The 18,296-nt window shown below is 50.7% G+C and overlaps 1 protein-coding gene across 5 annotated transcripts in view; it reads left to right on the top strand.

Moving 5' to 3' along the window:
* The window catches only part of ARHGAP44 (Rho GTPase activating protein 44), a 177,690-nt gene that overhangs the window by 157,492 nt on the left and 1,902 nt on the right, over positions 1-18,296 (top strand). For 2 of the 5 annotated variants that reach the window (XM_058559685.1, XM_058559686.1), the window contains exons 17-19: positions 6,427-6,654; positions 10,466-10,623; positions 13,550-13,930. In XM_058559685.1, the coding sequence (XP_058415668.1) occupies positions 6,427-6,654; positions 10,466-10,623; positions 13,550-13,930 (767 nt within the window). Of the gene's footprint in view, positions 1-6,426; positions 6,655-8,316; positions 8,430-10,465; positions 10,624-12,109; positions 12,576-13,549; positions 13,931-15,989; positions 16,042-18,296 lie in introns of those variants that run through there. The other 3 variants (XM_058559687.1, XM_058559689.1, XM_058559688.1) reach the window with 3 other exon arrangements.

The raw sequence follows: 18,296 nt of genomic DNA, 5'->3' as shown, positions 1-18,296 counted from the left end.
CTAATGAGTTCCTGAAACACATGATTCAACACATTCAAACCAATTTCTTTACTGTATGACTTCTTAGGGTCTATAACATGCTGTGTACATGCCACAAATCTTCAAAAGGGGGCTGTGGCATTCATCATTTCCCAAATTTATTAGATCATAAAGCCTGTTGTCATGAGACAATCAGAACTTGTGTCCCAAGAGACTTGTTTTTGTCATTGTAGGTATTGAGATCTTCTGTAGACCCACGGTGGGAAGATGGGCAGCACATAAGAGACAGTAGCCCTGAAAGGAATTAAATCATGGGTAAATGGTGTCATAATTTTATTTCAGATAAGAGCCTGAACCTATAAGACCAGCTTACCTAGAAAGCCATCCTAGATACCAATGGAAAATTTGACTCATATTTTGGATTTGGATTGATCGAATGGACCTTTGAGAGGTCGATTCTTGTCCCAGGTCCCACCTCAGCTGTCACATTTCCAGGATTTACACATTTATAGATGCTGAGGCCAGGTCTGTGAAATGTTGCCAGTCGACTCTGGCCTTTATTTGTACTGGCGAGATTAAGAAACTCTGTTATTAAGTATTTAGGAGAGGACTCATCCTGAGAGGAGCTAGAAAATACTTGACTCTGGCCTCCCTAGGTGAGTGTAGGCAAAGCTGAGTCAGGATTTTCAGGTTCCCTTCTCTCTCACATTGGCACCATGGGCCTCTGGCCTCCAAGTTCTTCTTAAACAGTCCCTGAACTTCCGAGGCTTCAATGGATATTTGGGGACCTACCGGGTTTGCTTGTCTCCTCCCTCTTGGCTGGCCTTTGCCAAATGTAACTGATCTCTAGAACAAAAGTCAAAACCTTCTAGATCTCTATAGACTTGAATACTTCAAAGCCATTTATTGTATGCATCTATGGCTAGGATTGTTCCTGACCAGAGTTCAAAAACAGCAAAGCAGATGTCTGTCCTACAGAGGAAAAAAGAAAAACAAAAAACAACTGCTAACCCCTGACAACTTATTATCTAGAATGGTCCACAGCACACTTCTGCTCAGTGATAAATGTATTCTGCCTGTAGACACCTATTCTTCTTGGAGCTGGATCTTCCAACTTTCAGATTTGGGCTATTTTTTTTCGTGGGCAGGCCTTTGTCTCTTTCAATTTTTAAGGTCCTGGGTCTTCTGCTTTCCCTGGATGGCCTACCAGGTTATAGACTTGAACACAAGAATGCCGCTTCATTGTCTGCGTCAAGGAGACAGTTATAGGTCTAACCTTCCTACTCCCTTTCCTCTCCCATCCTGTGTGAGAAGAACAACCTTATGTGAAGTCGTCCTGTGAACATGCCCAGTATGAACTTTGGGATCAGGCTCTCTGAATTCAAATCCTGGCCATGTGATCTTAGGAAGTTACTTAACTTCTGAATGCTTTCATGTCTTTATGTACAAAATAGGAAAATAATAGTAAGCACCAACCTCAGAGTTGTTTCTGAGCATCTTAATTAATGAAGTATTTAGAACAATGACTGGCACATGGTAAATGTTAGCTGTTTCTAGTACACACAGTAAATTTTTGAGTGACATTGTCATGTTTTTAAGATAGCAACATGGCTAAGTGCACTTCTCCATCCGTGAGGCACCCTGACCAAGCCCTTTCTTTGGCACCTCACTAAAACACCTTCAGTGTTTTTATCTGTCTCTGCCTTACCATGAGCAATTGGGCTAATTCTGCAAGCACAAATTATACTAATACCAAAATGGACTGGCTAAGGACAGCGGGAGGTTGCAGGAGGCTCCCTGTGACCTGGAAGACCTTCGGTAGGCCAGAAGGGTTGTGGCCATTCCTGGCTGAGTCTCCTGCACTCTATCGCAGTTTGTTTTCCAAAGAACCTTTCAGGCAAGGTGACCTTTCTTGTTCTTTCCTTCTTTCCTGCCCTGATGACCCGGGCTGGGCAGTAAGACTTGGGGGGATTGTGAGGATCCCCTCTTTATTTTTCTGTTCCTTAAGTCTAGGGTCATCCAAGCAGGCTTTCACCATCCTGTCCTCTGAAATCCACATGGGCTCATCTAACTCACCAGATTCCTAGAAGACTAGGAACCTAGGAGAAAATGACTCTTACCTGTGTTCCTTGTTTTATGTTCCCTTTCCCACTTCTACCCGAGAAGCCACCCCAAAATCTTTTGATGTTTAGGGCCAGTGTTAGGAAGGAAAGAAATCTGATAGCAGACCCTGTAAACCAGGTGATGTACCCAGATGGGGTCTTTCTAATATCTCCATCTCTCACTGGACCTGATTCACTGACATAGTATCCTTCTTTCCCCCTTCAATCAGCCTGCTTTAGACTTGGGTTCACTCTTTCTTTCTTTCTTTCTCCATGGGGATTTTTTTCTTACATCATCTGTACTTGGCACCTACAAGGACAGAGCATCATCATCATCAAGGCTACTGCTTATTGATTTCTCGGTAGGTGCTATGTAATTTGTGCACTCTGTTCTATGTATTCTTTACAACGGCCCTCAGAGAGAGGGGGACGTCATTACTCTCATTTTACAGATGATCAGAGGATAGTAGATATTAAGTAACTCATCCCTCTCACACAGTTAGTAAAGGGAAAATCTGGAATTCAAATCTTAAATCCCTCCTTCCAAACCCCATGCTCTTGCCCACAGGGCTGTGCTGCTCCCTAGAAGAAATGAGGAGCAGGACAGGGAGTGGGGTCACCATATCATGGAGCTGCCACTCTAGCTCCACACAATCCAGCTACCAGGCCTTTATCTTCCCTCCATCAGGATGTCGTATGATTCTCTGCATCTCCAACTTGTCACCCCCATAAAATACCATTTGCGTAGCTAGACATACCTCTTACCGGGCACACCTGTGTTTCCCATCTCTCTCACACCACCACAACCCGTTACATGACCACTTGGCTTCTACTCCCAGGTAGTAGTCCAGGGGTGTGCTAAATATATCTTAGCATTCAGTCATTGATAAATTACCTTCATGGGGTGTTGGAAATGGGATGGGAGGTATTAGCCTCATTCTGTAGATGAGGAGAGAGCTCTACCGAGTCAATCAATGGTTTAACTGGGTCGAGAGGACTGGCTCATTCCAGAGCCTATTCCGTGATACTGTCTCTCATGAAAAATACAAAGTATGGCTTAGGATAAGTTCCATACAAACATAAGATCTTGGTGGACTGGGGAGAGTTAAACAGGGAAGACTGTATTTCAGTGGGGCTACCTTGCCAAGGTGAGGATTTGTCACCTGGCCTACCCCACATGAATGCCAATGATGAGCAGGTGAGAACTCTGAATTCCCTGCCCCTTGTCTCCTTACCCTAAAAGAGAGGAGTGGGAGGCGTGTCTCAGGGTCAGCCCCCCGATGCTGCAGGTCCTCTTCTCCCACCTCGCTCCCTCCTCTCAGAAGCCCCGGAGAAGCCAGAAGAGAGGCTTCGTCTGAGGTCCCCTCCTGGACTCAGCTGTGTCCTCCTGCCTCCCGCTTATTGATTTCCAAACCCTTTGCTTCTTCCTGGCCTCTGGCTTCTTTCTTCCTCCTTGATTCAGCTATAAAGGGATTGAAAACCAAGTTCTTCTTAGTTTTCACCAGAAGCAGTGGGCATGAGAAATACCTGACATCCAGCCTGGCCTTACGTGTCTGTGCAGTGACTTCTAATGGAGTCAATTGTTCTTTATTAACTGCACTTCCATTTCACTCCTTTCTTGGTAAACACAAGCAGTTTCTTGACTCTGGCTAGGGTTGCTTCTTTATGTGATAGAGCAATAAACAGAAACTTGTGAACTGCTGATAGAACCTTCCGGTTGTATTCCTCCATCTTTGAATAGCTTTCCCTCCTCGCAGCATGCCAAGCGATTCTATAAGTTTTGTCATCGGGGTGAGTTCTAGCTAGACTTTCAAACATTTAAATATAAATATAGCATTTATTTATACCAATTTGCTTCTGAAAGTAAACATGCTGTTAGGGCTGCAACAGCATTGCTACTGCCTTTGTGATTGATTCTCTCTGGGAAGATTTACATTACTTTTTGAAAATATCACTGAACATTTGACGCTTGTTCACTGTGAACATATGATGCTGCCTTCCACAAAGAAGTAATTTCAGCTGGGAAAGTGGTGATTACAGACGGCACAACAGTCTCTTTGCAGAAGCAGAAGTGTACCGTCGGCTCTTATTTCTTGGTTGCCGACATTTTGCCCTGATATTTAGTAGGTCTCACTGGACCATACCCCATGCCCCAGCGGGCTTCTTCCCTTGGTAAACCAGGAGAAGATCACCAGGTAGCCTGGTGTCTGAGCTTGCTGATGCTGGAAGATGCCGCTGGAAGTAGAAGGCATCTCCCACCCGCCCTGATCCTGAAGCTCATGCCTCCCCACACCCCCCACCAATGGGAAAGGTCTTCCTAAGTGAAAGAGAACAGGGTCAGGAAGAGAAGACAGGATGCGAGTTACATCCTTTAGGGCTCCTTCTGTTGATCGCTATGGGAAACATCTTACATGCCTGCCATCCTCTCCAACTGTTGCAACTCAGTGGTACAAGTTCCCTTCCCCAAGTGGAGTATTAAGCTTTTTGCTCTTTTCATCCTGATAAATTCTGAAGCCCAAAGAGCATAGTTCAGTATTCCTTTGTAGCCTACTTTATATATCAGGGGATGCAACTGGATCCTGTCCCAGAGTTTTGAGTGGCCTCCAAGAGTGATTCTGGATCCCCTATGGAAGGTACTTATTTATTAGTGGAGGGTCCTCAGACCCAAGGTGGCTTGAAAGCTAATGGGTCCTGGAAAGAGACAACCTCTTCCCCCAAGGTGCCTCCTCAGAGCCATCCAGGGGAGATGAGAAATATTTACGACACTACACATGAGAAGGTCTCTGGGGATCCTACAGAGGGAAGAGTGTCAGGAAGCTGTCCCCATCCACTTCACTGTGCACCTCACTGCAGACTCCATCCCGAAGCAGATTTCCTTAAAGGACCCAAATCCCACCTGCTATGACCAATCTGCAAACTGGAACCTTTTTTTGTTTTTAATCTTGCTGCACCTCTACAAGGTAAACGTGGCCTTGTAGGAAATCCCTGGGCAGGATTTCATGGTGTAATAGCTCTGTGCTTCTGACCAGTGTGGGTACGAGTAAGCACACGATAAGCCTCACACCCCACTGTACATATATGTGGCAGAGACTGATGCTGGCTGGGAGACATGTTTTCTCCCTGCATGAATGTCTGCGTCTCTGTTGATCCTAGAAGTATTAGTTCTTGCCCTAGTCAATGAAGGCCTTGAGTGCATACCACAGTACCAGTTACCTCCTGGACCAGAGGAGAGGGAATTAATCACCTTCTAAGTCACACAGCTTAGAAGCGAGCAGTTGGCTACTTCTATCGATTCTTTTCTCCATTATGACACCCTCCCCCCACCCCCACCTCTACCCGCACCGACGTCAACTCATCAGCTGCTCTTTTCTCACCTATGTGCTTGGTGGGATATGATGTCCATCCATACAAATAGAAGAGTCACTTGAACTAGAGAGACCAACTAAACTGAAACAATTTCATGGCACAAAAAAAGCCCCACACTTAGACCCTGACTTTGACCAGACAACCTGTATGTCCATAGTAAGGCGTAGTTTCTTTGACACTAATATCTATATGTTTCTGTCCCTGCAGCCTTAGGAAAATCCAAAGGTATGGTATCCTCGGGTAGCTACAAGGCCACGGCCAATCTCTGAAAACCCAGCAAGCTGTGCCTTAGTGAGCTCTGCCAGGGGGTGAATGTGCCGTGTTTGGTTGCTTGGCCGACTTACTTGAAGCTGACTGTGTTCCCATCATTAAAATTGAATCAAAGCCCTGCGTGACCATAGGCATGGTCACCCCTTCCCTGCTGTGTAGACAAGCGGGTGTGGCCAGCAGAGGTTGTAGCTTGGCCAGGGTCCTGGGCTAGCGCACAAATCCTGAGTGGGTCCCGTGCTCTAGACCCCCCATGACGAAAAGAAGGATGGCTATTTAGATGTCTCCTGCTGGTCAGTGCCTGTGTTCTAGTCTGATGCTGCCCTGCTCCCTGTCCTGCCCACTTCCACCTCCCACGTGGGAGAAGTGAGTGCCCCCCCGAGAGGCTGCATTCTGCTCTAAGGGAAGCTTGGATTCCACGCCCAGATCCTAAGGCCAGCTGGCTTTGGCAGAGGGTGGAGGCGCAGCTGCCAGCTGTGCCGGGGCCGCTGGTGTGAGGCCCGGCCCGGAGCAGCCGGGCTGCTCTGAGCACTGCCCTCCCGGCCGTCCGCGGAGCACAGCCTGATGCCTCGCTTCCCTGGGCCCAGGAGGGTGCTAAGGCTGCGCTGCTGTTCTCCTAACGCGGACGTGCTTGAATGTGTCCACGTCGTGGGGGAGGGAGCCTGGCGCCTGGCGCGCGTGGGTAAGCAGGTGTCTTTGTGTCCCTCGTCAGCATGGGCGTGAGGGTCATGGACACGTCCTGGGTGGCTAGAAGAGGCTCCTCGGCCGGCCGGAAAGCATCGTGCGCCCCGCCTACCATGCAGCCCCCTGCCCCGCCCGCCGAGTTGGCAGCGCCCCTGCCGTCGCCCCTGCCCGAGCAGCCCCTGGACGGCCCAGCCTCAGCGGCGCCCTCGCTCTCTCCATCTAGCCTGGGCCTCCAGCCCGGTGCTGAGCGGACCAGGTAAGCGGGGCCCCGGCCGCCTCGGGCGGGCTGGCTGTGGTGTGGGGTGTCTGGGTTTGCTGCATCCGCTCCAGGCCTCTTGGATTCTGTCATTTCTCTCCATTTCTAAGTGTTCGTGTTTGGCTTTCTGCATCATGCTGGCACCAAATAAGTCATTCACAGCTCCCTGGATTATCAGATAAAGCCCAGGCTTCCCAAGAATAGCATCCCCAAGCCACCATATAAGCTGGCAGCTTGCTCAAGTGAGTGAGGAATCGAAGTTCCCACCTGTCTACTTCCCCCTGCCTGTGCCGTTATAAGGTCCCTATTTTGAAATGTAGAATGTCAGTGCTTCTCTTTTCCTCTCCTCTACCTTTAAATTCCTGGGATCCATTTTTACTGCAAACCAGGGAAGGAGTGGAGGTCGTGTGGTCATGCTGGGCCGGGTGACCTTTGCAGCAGGCTGCATGGTTGTATTTCCATTCTTTTAGAAGAAGGAAAAAGTGAGAACAAGCTCATTCTGTCACTAGTTCAGTGAACATTTATAGAGGACCCTGCTGTCCAAAGATGAAAGATTGGCCCTGTGCCCTTAAGGCACACATGTCCCAGTGAGCAGATATGCCCTGACAGATAATTACAGCACATGGTCATAGCCGGGGTGGCCGGGAACAAGGCTTATCTAGCCCTTCCTGGAAAGAGGTGTGGTCAGAGGGGATTCTAGAAGTGGGAATTGCACAAGGAAACTACTTTGCTGTTCGTTCGTTTCTGTCTGTTCTAAAACAACGATTCAGAGACGTAGGAAAGCCACGTCAGATCAGACGCCACTGTGCATTCCGTTAGGGGACGCAGCCTTCCTCCATGGCCACTGCTGCAAAAATGCGGGGGACTTTGGGAAGCTGACCCTTTTAACCTGAGCTTTACGCACACACACAAATACCAACCCCCTAAATGAACGGATTACAGGCTTTTCTTTTTCCTTTACTGAGTAGAAGGAATTTTCCCTGTGAAATGGGGAAATGACAGAGGTAAAAGGGGACAGTCCTCGAGTTCAGGGGGGAATGGACGCTGCACATGCTTGGGTTGTTGCTGATGCTCCAACTCAGAGAGGACGAGAGGACCCAGACCTGGCTGTGGACTCACCGGCTCCAGGTCCTCCTGAGAAATGCGGACGGGGGGAAGTGAGTCCAGTGGAGAAGCAGAGGCTGATGGCTGTGGGCCGGAGAGGCTGATGAGGAGGAAATGGACAGATAGACATTTGCTGGGACAGATCCCTTTTTGGACACGCGTCGGCTTCATCCTGATTTTCCATCTTATAACTGAGACTTGGTGCCAAACGATATTTGACATATAAATGATATTTCTAGAAAATGCCCCTCAAAGATGGATTTCCCCAGGCTCTGAAGGTGTTCCTGGAACGTTATGGATGGGTGACCTTGCAGAGTCACTCCGGGCAGGGAACGTCGCCCACTGGTTCAGATTATTTAAAAGGTCAGTCTCATTGCTCTGCAGTCATATGCCCCTTTTTCCCGGGGTCACCAGTTCTGTAGGTTTCCTCTCGGTGTCAGCATCCTTCTTTGTCTTGTACCACTCTTTTTCTCCCCACATGGATTCCTTCCAATACAAACGGTTGTTCCATTGTTATTTTTTGTGTTCTTTTTTTTTCTGTTTTCTGGACATTTGCAGCCCAGATGATGTTTCCTCCAGTTGCCGGATTCCTGTTATGGCTCCCCCTCCCCTGAGGATGGCAGGCCCTTCCCCCGCTCTGGCTTGCTCCAACCTTCCCATTCCCCACCCAGGTCCGTCTTCTCCAGGCCTGGCAGCTCTCTCCAGCCAGGCTCAGCCTCTGCATCCCACTCACCTGCTTGGCATTAACTCTAAACCCAAACTCTGCTTCTTGCTCCTTTGCACCCTGGCTCACCGAGTCACGCGTCCCCAGAACTAACCAGCCCTCAAGCGTGCTGTAACCGTGCCTCCTTCATCTAGCGCTCCTAATAACTCCCTTACACCTTTACCTCTCCCCACTGGGTCAGCTGCACCTATGCTGTAGAGAGAGGAACAAGGCTACGTAGGTAAATACTTGTTTCTGTGATGGGGGAAAGTGTATCAGGTGGGAGGGAAAAGAAGGACGACTTTCTTGGTCCCTAGATTCCTTGGACAGATGTCTTGTCCATCCAGAGGAAGGAAGGAGAATCTGTTACCCCACAAGAAGCAGTTTTTTGGGTTGCTTGTTCTGTATTTTCTTTTGTTGTTTTGTTTTACCTTCTTCTTGATGGTGGCTGAGAGATGGATGGAAGGGTAGAGAGATATTTGGCATCCATGCCTGAGTTCCTGGTGACCTTGGGCCTGAAGAAGAAAAAAAGACAAGTTCTTGCCCAACCTGTTGAGGCAAGGGTTTTTTGTTTTTTTGTTGTTGTTGTAGTTGGTTTTCATTAACAGAATAGAGAAAAGAATTGTTGCTTTTCTTGTCCCTGTGGATGAAATGGCTTTTTTCCTTGGGGAATTACCTAGGTATGGTGCAAAACTCATCCTGAGAAGGAGAGAATGGGTTCTTCCCTTCATTCGTTCACGTGAGGAATTCTAGTTGTACTTGAATGTTTGCTGTTCCAGGCCAGGTCCCTGCCTCCCAGCCTTTCTCGCCATACCCCAGTGGAATGAGAAGTATATTCCTAGCTCTTTAATGTTTGGACTTGCTAAATTTAGGGAAGAAATGAGCTGTAGCTGCTTTTGTGGGAAGAAGTAGCCGTTGCAAAGGATTTAGGTTCCCACACTCCCTATACCCTACCTGAGGGGGTCAGAATCCAGGTAGGTTCTAGCAAGGATCACAGGATTGCTCCCAACTCCAGGGTCACCTTCCCTGATTTGCTAGGAGCTGCCTGGAGCATTCTGGTGAAACGAGTGAGAACCCCGTTGGGGGAAAGATGGAGATTGATTAGTAGTGTCTGCCATGGATGGCATATGGGGGATGGTGAAGGGTGAGGAGTCGGCCATATATTTGCTGTCCCTGGTCCATGGAGTGCTGGTCTGTGGAGTGGAGTTGAGTAGGGTGTCCTCGAACATGTACTTTATCCTTAGGAGAATGCCTGAGAAAGAGCTAGCAGTGAAGGATGAATCCTCTTTGGGAACTGGTGACCCAGGGCTGTCTCTTTGTCAATTCATGGGACTCCAGAGGCCCTCACTGCCATTGGCCCTCACCCCCCTCTGAGCCTGGAGGACTGGGACTTGAATTGGCCCATGTTCAGGAGTATAGCCAGTCTGTGTCAGCCCTGCCATCTGCAGGGATCTGTTACTGAGTTTGAGGGTAGGTCCCAGAATTCCTCCCCTATTTGGGAGTGTGGTGGAGACTCGGGAAAAGGAGCTGGAGAGCTGGAGAGTCATGGCCATAAAGCTTGGCAGTGTGAGCCTGAGTCATCAGCCCCCATTCAGCACGCTGACCCTAAGAAGTCCTCTTGCTCCGGTATGCTGTGGATACAGAAGAGACAAGAGTTTCAGAGTGTCTGAGAATCCCCATGCTGATCACAAGATATAGTGAGGATGCTCAAGGGCCCTGCCTCTCATTTCTCATGGTCTCCTTGTGGAGAGAAGGAAGAGGCATGGAGAGGAAGCTGGCAGTGAGTGCCACACAGAGATAAGAGTAGAACCCAGGCCGTCAGATCCCCAGGAAGGGTCAGTCACCTCCAGGGGCATCTTTGAAGGCTTTAAGAAAGCCCCGAGACAGACTAGAGCTGGGACAGACTTGAGCTGACCCAGGGAACACATACTGCGATCCACAGTGCTGGTGCTGAAGTTGCCTGAGTTCAGGGGTTCTCTTTTGTTCTGTGTACTTGTGTTTCAGCACTTCTAAAAGCAAGGAACTTTCCCCAGGATCTGGGCAGAAAGGAAGTCCAGGCTCCAGCCAGGGGCCTCCCTGTGCAGGGACGCAGCCAGGGGTGCAGCCAAGCACCAGCCCCAGCCAGCCGCCTGCAGACCAGAGCCCTCACACCCTCCGTAAAGGTACGTCACTGCCACCCTCCACATTGGTCTCAGGCCAGAGAAAGCTGTTTCACTGCCTAAAAACTCATTTTCTTCAATTAGCATGGATATTAAGAAACCATGGGGCTTAGTGAAAAATTCCTTGTCTGGGCATTAGAACTTTTGGAAGTTAACCAACTCCAAGAGGGATTGTTTCATCATTGTTCCTCCATTTACTCAATTGAACAGCAGGCTCATTAGGGGCATATATAGGGCATTGCTTCCCGTACACCAAGACCTCTGTGCAGAACTCATTGCCCAGGATGACGTGTCTTCCACGGACCGTGCCAGGCTCTATTGCCATCACTTAAAACTGTGTGGAGTCTTCTGCAGGAGTTCCCTGCCCCCCAGCCGGAGCCTAGTTCAGCCTCCTACCCCTGGATTGTTTGTAGAGGTGACACAGAGGAGGGAACCAGGATTGTTCCTGCAGGAGTCCTGCCCTTCGATGTTTCTGTTTTGGAAGGCCTGAGAATTTCTACACTGATCATGAACCACCCAACCCAGAATCTGCCACTGGAACACACTGTAAAAGGCCTGGTTATTCTCTCTGAAATGACTCCCAGAAGCTGAAGACATGCTCTGTGGTTACATTTCATAAATGGGGAGCTGCACGGAATGTGTACTTAGCTGAACCTTTTTGGTTTTCACCTTATGTCATTTCTTAGCAAAGTTTTTAGCTTGTTTGAAATAGCATTTTGTTTAATTTGTTCTCCATTCAGATCTTTCCAGTTTCTAGATGTGGCTCTAGCTCCAGAATCTGTGGAATAGGGCTGGTTTTCCTTATCCACACGGACCTTCACAACAGGTCCCTTTCCAGCCTCGCTGGCCCCAGCCTGCAGTGGCAATCCCATCATCCAAGTCAGCCCTCACCCAGCCTCTCCATCTCGTTCATTCCCCACTTAGTCCTCATACAGCCTGCAAACATCTGTGGAGCCCTACTGTGTGCAGAGCTGTGGAGATGTAACAGAGCAGCAGTCAGAGCCTCCCCAGAAAGGCAAACATGGGACTGTAGTACAAGGGTGGTGTGTTCAGGATGTGCTGAGGACCCTGCAGGATGAGGAGTTGAGCCAAAGTGGTGGTGGTGGGATTTAGCGTTCCAGGGCTTTTCTCCAGCACCAGCAGGTCTTCTGTGCGGTCTAGATATAGGTCTGTAGCTGTCTTTGTTTACAAGGCCTTTGACCCTCCCCCCAGCTCTGTAAGGCAGGGTGATGGCAAAGCTGTTGTTTTGTCCAGTGGGGTCAGGGCTCCTGTTCCAGGCCAGTTGGGTTCCTAATGCCAGTGGTAGGTTGTCCCTTTCAATTTTCACAGCACATTGGACCTATGTAGGGAATGTGACCTAGAATGACTCAAACCCCTTTCCCGAGTGACATTCAGTAGCTCAGAGCCAGTATTGGAAGGCTACAACTTTCTTCTCTACGCTCCATCTTGCCCGCTAATGGCACACTGAGCTTTTCTTTTACCCCCTCAGTCTTTTGACAGCGTGCCTGCAGTTTTACGTCATGGCCTAGTCCTGTCGCTACCCAGAGCGGTAAATGCCATCACCGACGTCTTGGTGATGGCACTGCCTCCTCGCTGTCCCAGCTCACCTAGGGGAAGACACGTCAAGCATCAATTGCATCTCCTCCAGTGGAGTGATTCCTGCATCAGCCAGGAGAGCTGAAAAGTGGCTTTATTATAAGTCGTGATTACATGGTGCTTTCCTTACAGGATCCCATTTAATTATTGCAACGCTGTGGAGAAAATATTATTCTTCCCCTTGTATAGAAGAGGTTTAAATAAATTGCGCCAGGGCAGACAGGGGGTAAGACTGGACGGGAATTTGAACCCACATTAGTGGGTTTCTGAGGACAATGTTCGTGTCCACACTGCCCACGAAGGAGCCAGGGGAGTGCACGCACGAGGCACCATTAGGAGAGATTTTGTTACATGGAGACGTGGGGGGTGGGGTGGTAGAAGAGGCCCTGATGCCTCCTTGAGGGCTTAAAAGACAATTTCTTCTAGAATTAGTGCTACCCACAGCCAGCCCTCACTTAGTTCTGACAGATTGGTGATTGCTTTCTCAAGATGTTTGTGCATCAATGGGATCTTCCAAATGTTTGAATTTGTCATTCTCACCAGTTCATTTTCAGTTAAAGGTATAATGTCTTTGTCATCCTTTAGCATGGTTAAGTAAATAGAAATAGGAAAATGAAGACAATGGAGGGGGTGTGGAGCAATGATGTGTTTAGACAAATGCAGTAGATTTGGACACATTTACACCCAGAGGGCATGATTCTGGAAAGAAAATTACCTCCGAGGCCAGCGCGCAGGATTGAGGGAAGGACGGGGAAGGGCAGATGAAGTGATGGCGGCGCTGGGCTTCTGTGGACTCGGTCACGTGTCACCGTTATGGGCTCCCAGAGCCATTGGGAAGATTTCGGCCAAAAGTCAGAGTTTCCTACCCCGAGGACACTGGCCAGGGTAGCCAGGGCCCCTGTCCAGGATCCACTGTCGCAAGTTGAACTCTCTTCATCGTCTGTCGTGCCCGCGTCCCTGACTCTTCCTCGGAGCACTACTGCCACCTTCACCACTACAGAGTGATGAGAGGAGGCTGGGAAACCAGCCGCCGCCTGTGGATGGGAAATTTGTTCTCCAGTTTGGCTCGGGTGTGTGTGTGTAGATCATGGCAGGAATCCAGAGAAGAGGAGGAGAAATTAGTCAACAGATGGGGACATGTGAAAACTTGCAGTTCTAGGTGAATTTTTAAAAATGTATTGGCTGCTTTCAGGGTGGCAAGAGCCAGGGGTAGGATGGGGGTGCGAGGGGTAGGGGGTGGTGAAGGAGGGCTAGGCGGTGCTCACAGGCCGCACGGACGATGGGCTTCATTTAACAACCTTGTGTGTTGTTGTTGTTCTGTTTTGTCTTTCAGTTTCCAAGAAGCTGGCACCAATCCCACCCAAGGTCCCCTTTGGCCAGCCGGGGGCTATGACTGACCAGTCCACCGGCCAGCCGTCCCCACTCAGCCTGTCTCCCACCCCACCGAGCACCCCATCGCCCTATGGACTGAGTTACCCTCCAGGGTACTCTCTGGCCTCCGGCCAGCTCTCCCCGGCGGCTGCGGCTCCTCCCCTGACCTCTCCCTCTGGCTTCACGAGCACTTTAACCAAGTCGCGGCCCACCCCGAAGCCCCGCCAGAGACCCACTCTGCCGCCTCCACAGCCTCCCACCGTGAACCTCTCAGCCTCTAGCCCGCAGTCCACGGAGCACCCTGTGCTAGATGGCATGTCCCCCGGGGAAAGCATGTCTACAGGTAACCAAGATTCCGATTTTTCCATGAACCTTAGCAAAATGTGCCAAGTGGAGGGATTGCTCGCGCCACTGCCAGTTACCAAATCCCTGTGCCACAGGATGGCTGTGCTGGTGCCATGCAGAGCTTAGAAGCACCCCCGTAAGCCAGTGGAAAGCAGCCTGAGATCCAGGTTGTCCCACAGAGGGGCTTCTTAGGGGATTCCTCCCAATCGAGTGCCCACCAGCTTAGTTCTGCTTCTGCTCTTAATTTGGGGGCTGAGCGCCCTGAGTTCGTTGGAGTGGTGCTCAGGAGAGGCTGGGAACCGGATTCTGATTGCAGAACAGCTGGCATCGAAGCCCAGGTGAGGTATTGGAGGTTTTCCTTGGATAGGGCCCAAGCCTTTAAACAGGTATGAACCTGTATCTTGAGAACAGAGACTAGAACTGAAGACACTTTTTCCTATTAAATAAGCCTTATTAGAAAAAAGTATTTCTAGCAATATATATTTAGAAACGGGTCAGTTTCAGAAAAGATGCATGTCCCTCTCGTTCTTTGAGGAGCTTATTGGACAAGCCCACAACTGCTAAATTTAGTTATACTTTAAACTTAAGATTGAAGACACAGCTATTTTCCCCCAGAAAAACGTGTAAGCATGAAATCACAAACACACACCACATTTAGCAAAAACCATTTGTTGGTTGGGAGAAGAGGACATTTTTGAAACATCTCCCCAGACGCTTTGTCCACATGAGATTAGAAGCTTAGGGCGTATTTGTAGTAGCCACTGAGATCACCGTAGCATTTTCCTCATGCAGGGCAGCAGGCAAAATGCTGGGCTGTGTCTTGGGATAGAGCCAGCCCACCATGTCATCAGGCGGCAGAGAGCCCGAGCATAGCTGCTTAGTGTTGCCGCAAGTAGCACAAGGGGAGGCAGCTTGGGATGGAACACACACACACGCCCCCACACAGATACATGCACACACACACACAGACGTACAGCACACACACACGTACACATCCCACACAGACACCACACACATGCACACGTGCATACACACGCACCACACGCCACACATACTACGCAAACACCACAGACACACAAATACGCACACACTACACACACATCACATGCAGTCACAAAGAGCAGTGCAGTCCTAGGTCCCAGTGCACTGGAGTTTCTCCCACGATTGTGCCTTTCTCCCCATGTCCGTCCCTCTCTGCTAGTGACGGTTTCCCTTTATTCGATGGAGGGGTGGCCTGCAGAGCTCGGCTCCTCACTGCCTATGAAAAGGCGAGTCAGCTGGAGTGTTTGTGATGGGTCAGGAGATTCAGATATTGTGGGGAGCAGCCGTCTGGTGATCTGGCTTCTTTATTTTGGACGTGATTAATGTTGTGTTGAAGGGACATCTGCCGTCAGCTACCCTGAGGCTTATAAAAAATGAAGGAAATTCCTCCTTGAAAAACGACAGTGAGCCCCACTCTTCGCTTCCCGCCGGTAGTTCTTGGGGGTGGTGTGTGCTTCCTGAGGGAGCCCTGATGGGGGAGCACAGGCCTGGGCCCTCGGGGCTTGTGGGCACACCCAGGAGCTGGGGGTCACCCTGAGGGGGCTTGAGGGGCCACTCCCTCCAACACATCAGCCTGCCGACTGCTCCAGCCACCCCAAGGAGGGGACACAGGGTAGTGCCCATACTGGAAGGAACGGAATGAGCAGAGGTTATCACTCAGGAGAAACAGAAAGATAACAGGATGAGAGGAGAAATCTGGGGGCAAAAAGTGGGCAACAGAAAGCGTTGAGGGGCAGTATCCCCACGGCCGTGTGGGAAATATAATGTGCCAGTTTAAGGACTGGTGACCCTTAGACTTAATCATGCGCCCACCCCCGCACACCCTGTTTTGCCGTAATGTTCTTTGGCAGTGGACTGTCGTCCTGTCCCGTGTGTCCAGCTCTCTGTGCCCGTGTGCAGTCTGTAATGATCTGGTGTCCTCCACCTGACTGCGATACGTGGCAGACTTGTTTTGTTACGTTCTTGCTTCATCCTGTTTATTCCTTTCTCCAAATCCTATCGTTGTGTTCTTGCAGCTGTGTGACATGAGTGACGCAGTTTTGGATACGTGTGAGGGGGATTTTCAGGGTAAGCGGCCCCAGCCTCGCCCCCTCCCCTGGCCCAGCAGGCCACAGCTCTCTGCTCTGCTCTCTGCATGTGGCGCAGACCACCCGCATGGCAGCTTCACTCTTGGTGCCTCCCCAGCCTCAGCAGGAACCCCCGGACCCATTGGCTTTTGGAGACCACTGGCCTTGCTTTCTTTTCATTAGAAGGAGGTGGGGGAGAAAGCCAGCACACAGGCCGAGCTTGTCTTCTCCCCCACCTTCTCTTCACCAGTTGCCTAATCTGAGCTCCTCCCTCCCCTCCCTCGGGTTTAGCATTGAGGGGGTGACAGACCTGTTCTTCATAGGACGTGTCTTTGTGTCACTGGCTTGCCTGCTGAAGACTCTGTGCCCCGTGTCTGGGGAAAATGTACCACGTGCACCTGGTTTAGGGAAGTGCTCCCCTCCCCACGAGAGGACCTGCCGGTGCAGCGGCCCGTCCTCCACCACGAGGCCTGCAGCCTGTCCTCTGCGAGCGCGGTGGGCGCTAGCGGGGCTCCACTTTCAGATGTGAAGTTCTATCTTGTCTTCCTCTGGGCTGAGACAGCTGGCAGATCCAGAAGAATCCATAGTGTTAGAATGCATCCTGAGCTCGTTTTTTTCTCAGTGTATATGGCCAGCCAGATCCTTTCTCTCCAACTCAATACAATATTTTGGAAGCACTTATGCCAGTTTCTTCCTGGTCTCCTCCTATCAAGAGCAGATGCTCAAAAGTAAAACCGAGGCAAGAACATGAAATCAGCCAGAAGGAATCAGGCGTTTTTGCCACAGTAAGAAGGGGCGGCCAGAGCAAGCCAGGGGAGGGCCCCCCGCCATCTCGGCCCTCCAGTGCCCCGTGAAAGCTGCTAAGCCCATGGTCTTGCGGAAACCAGTCTCCTAACACACACTTCTGGAGCTGCCTCTGACACAGGAAACAAGCGTCCCTTTTCCCAGCAGTGTCGAGCGGCTTCTCTCCCTAAAATCCGCTCGCTGGCTACCTGAACTGCCTTCCCCCTCAGAGGTCTCTGCAAGGGAACAGCCTGAAGGGTTACAGCTGAACAGCTCACTTCGCGCCTGTTCTGGGCCGGGCATTCTTTACGTGCTCCATCTGCACTGTCATGTTTACGCCCGCCATCACCCTTTACTCCCATTCGACTGCTGAGGCACAGGGAAGGTAAGAAGCTGGTCCAGGGTCACACTCCCCATCCGTGACAGGGATGGGATTTTGAATCCAAGCTGTAGGGCGTGTTCAGGCCTGAGGGCAGGGCACTCACACGTCTTCTGAGGCTGCAGGCGGGGGACGTGGCACTGGCTGAGCTGAGCCTCAGACCCCAATCTCTGCTCCATCAGGCAGCAGAACAAAGACAGGCTGCAATGACATTCTGAGGACTGTTGAGGGGTGGGTGAGAGAAGGACCTTTGTCTCAGAGCTTCCATGTTTGTTAATGTCTCTCAGGATGGTGTCCAAATGTCTGTCTGTCCCCTTGGTATGGTATTCCTGGGGCTGAATGTTTGTTTTACAAAAAACAAAAAAACCACAGAAACTCCACCCCCGGGGCTGGCCCAGGGCTGCTCCCCTTCTAGGAACACTTCTTCTGTCACCCCGGGGTGCTGCCCCGGGCTGAGGTTGACAGCAAGGCTTAGTGGAGGCCAGAAACTCTGCAGGCCAAGCAGGGGAGATGCATGACTGAGAGGAGAGGATCCCAGGGCCCCTGGCTCTCGGCTCCCTCGCGTCCCGGTTAGCCTCCTGCAGCCCCCAGGAAGCAGCGAGCTCAGGCTTCGCCGGCTGCCAGGGGGGCGGCTGCAGCTTCAGGCCCCCACACCGTGGCCTTGCCTCTACTGAGCTGCTGGCTCTCAGGACTTTCCTTTGCCGACTCACAGATGTCCCGAATCCCACAGGCGGCGTGCCCTGTGACCTCAGGTACATTCTTCCTGGTCATCTCCCAGTTAGAATGACCGTTTAGTGGTCCCAGTAAGGATGTAACTTAAAGGGAACTGCTTCCCTAGTGCTGAGGCGGGGTTTTCCGCAGTCAGGGAGTGCAGTCGGCTCCAGTTCCTCCCTGTCCTGAGGGAGACGCTCCACCCTGCCGCCACTAGCCATCCAAAATGTACTGCGCGTGGCCCTAGAGAGAGGGCACCGTCTCGGGACTCCCCCATTCGCTCACGGACTCAGGAGAAGGAGTTTTCCCACTGTCTCCTACCCTGTCCCTGCACACTTTAGGGAACTAAATGCAGCCCTGAAATGCCTAAAAAGATGTCACTG

The sequence above is a fragment of the Diceros bicornis genome, chromosome 18, assembly GCF_020826845.1.
Source record: "Diceros bicornis minor isolate mBicDic1 chromosome 18, mDicBic1.mat.cur, whole genome shotgun sequence".
Classification (NCBI taxonomy): Eukaryota; Metazoa; Chordata; class Mammalia; order Perissodactyla; family Rhinocerotidae; genus Diceros; species Diceros bicornis.
This window is presented reverse-complemented; position numbering and strand designations above follow the sequence as displayed.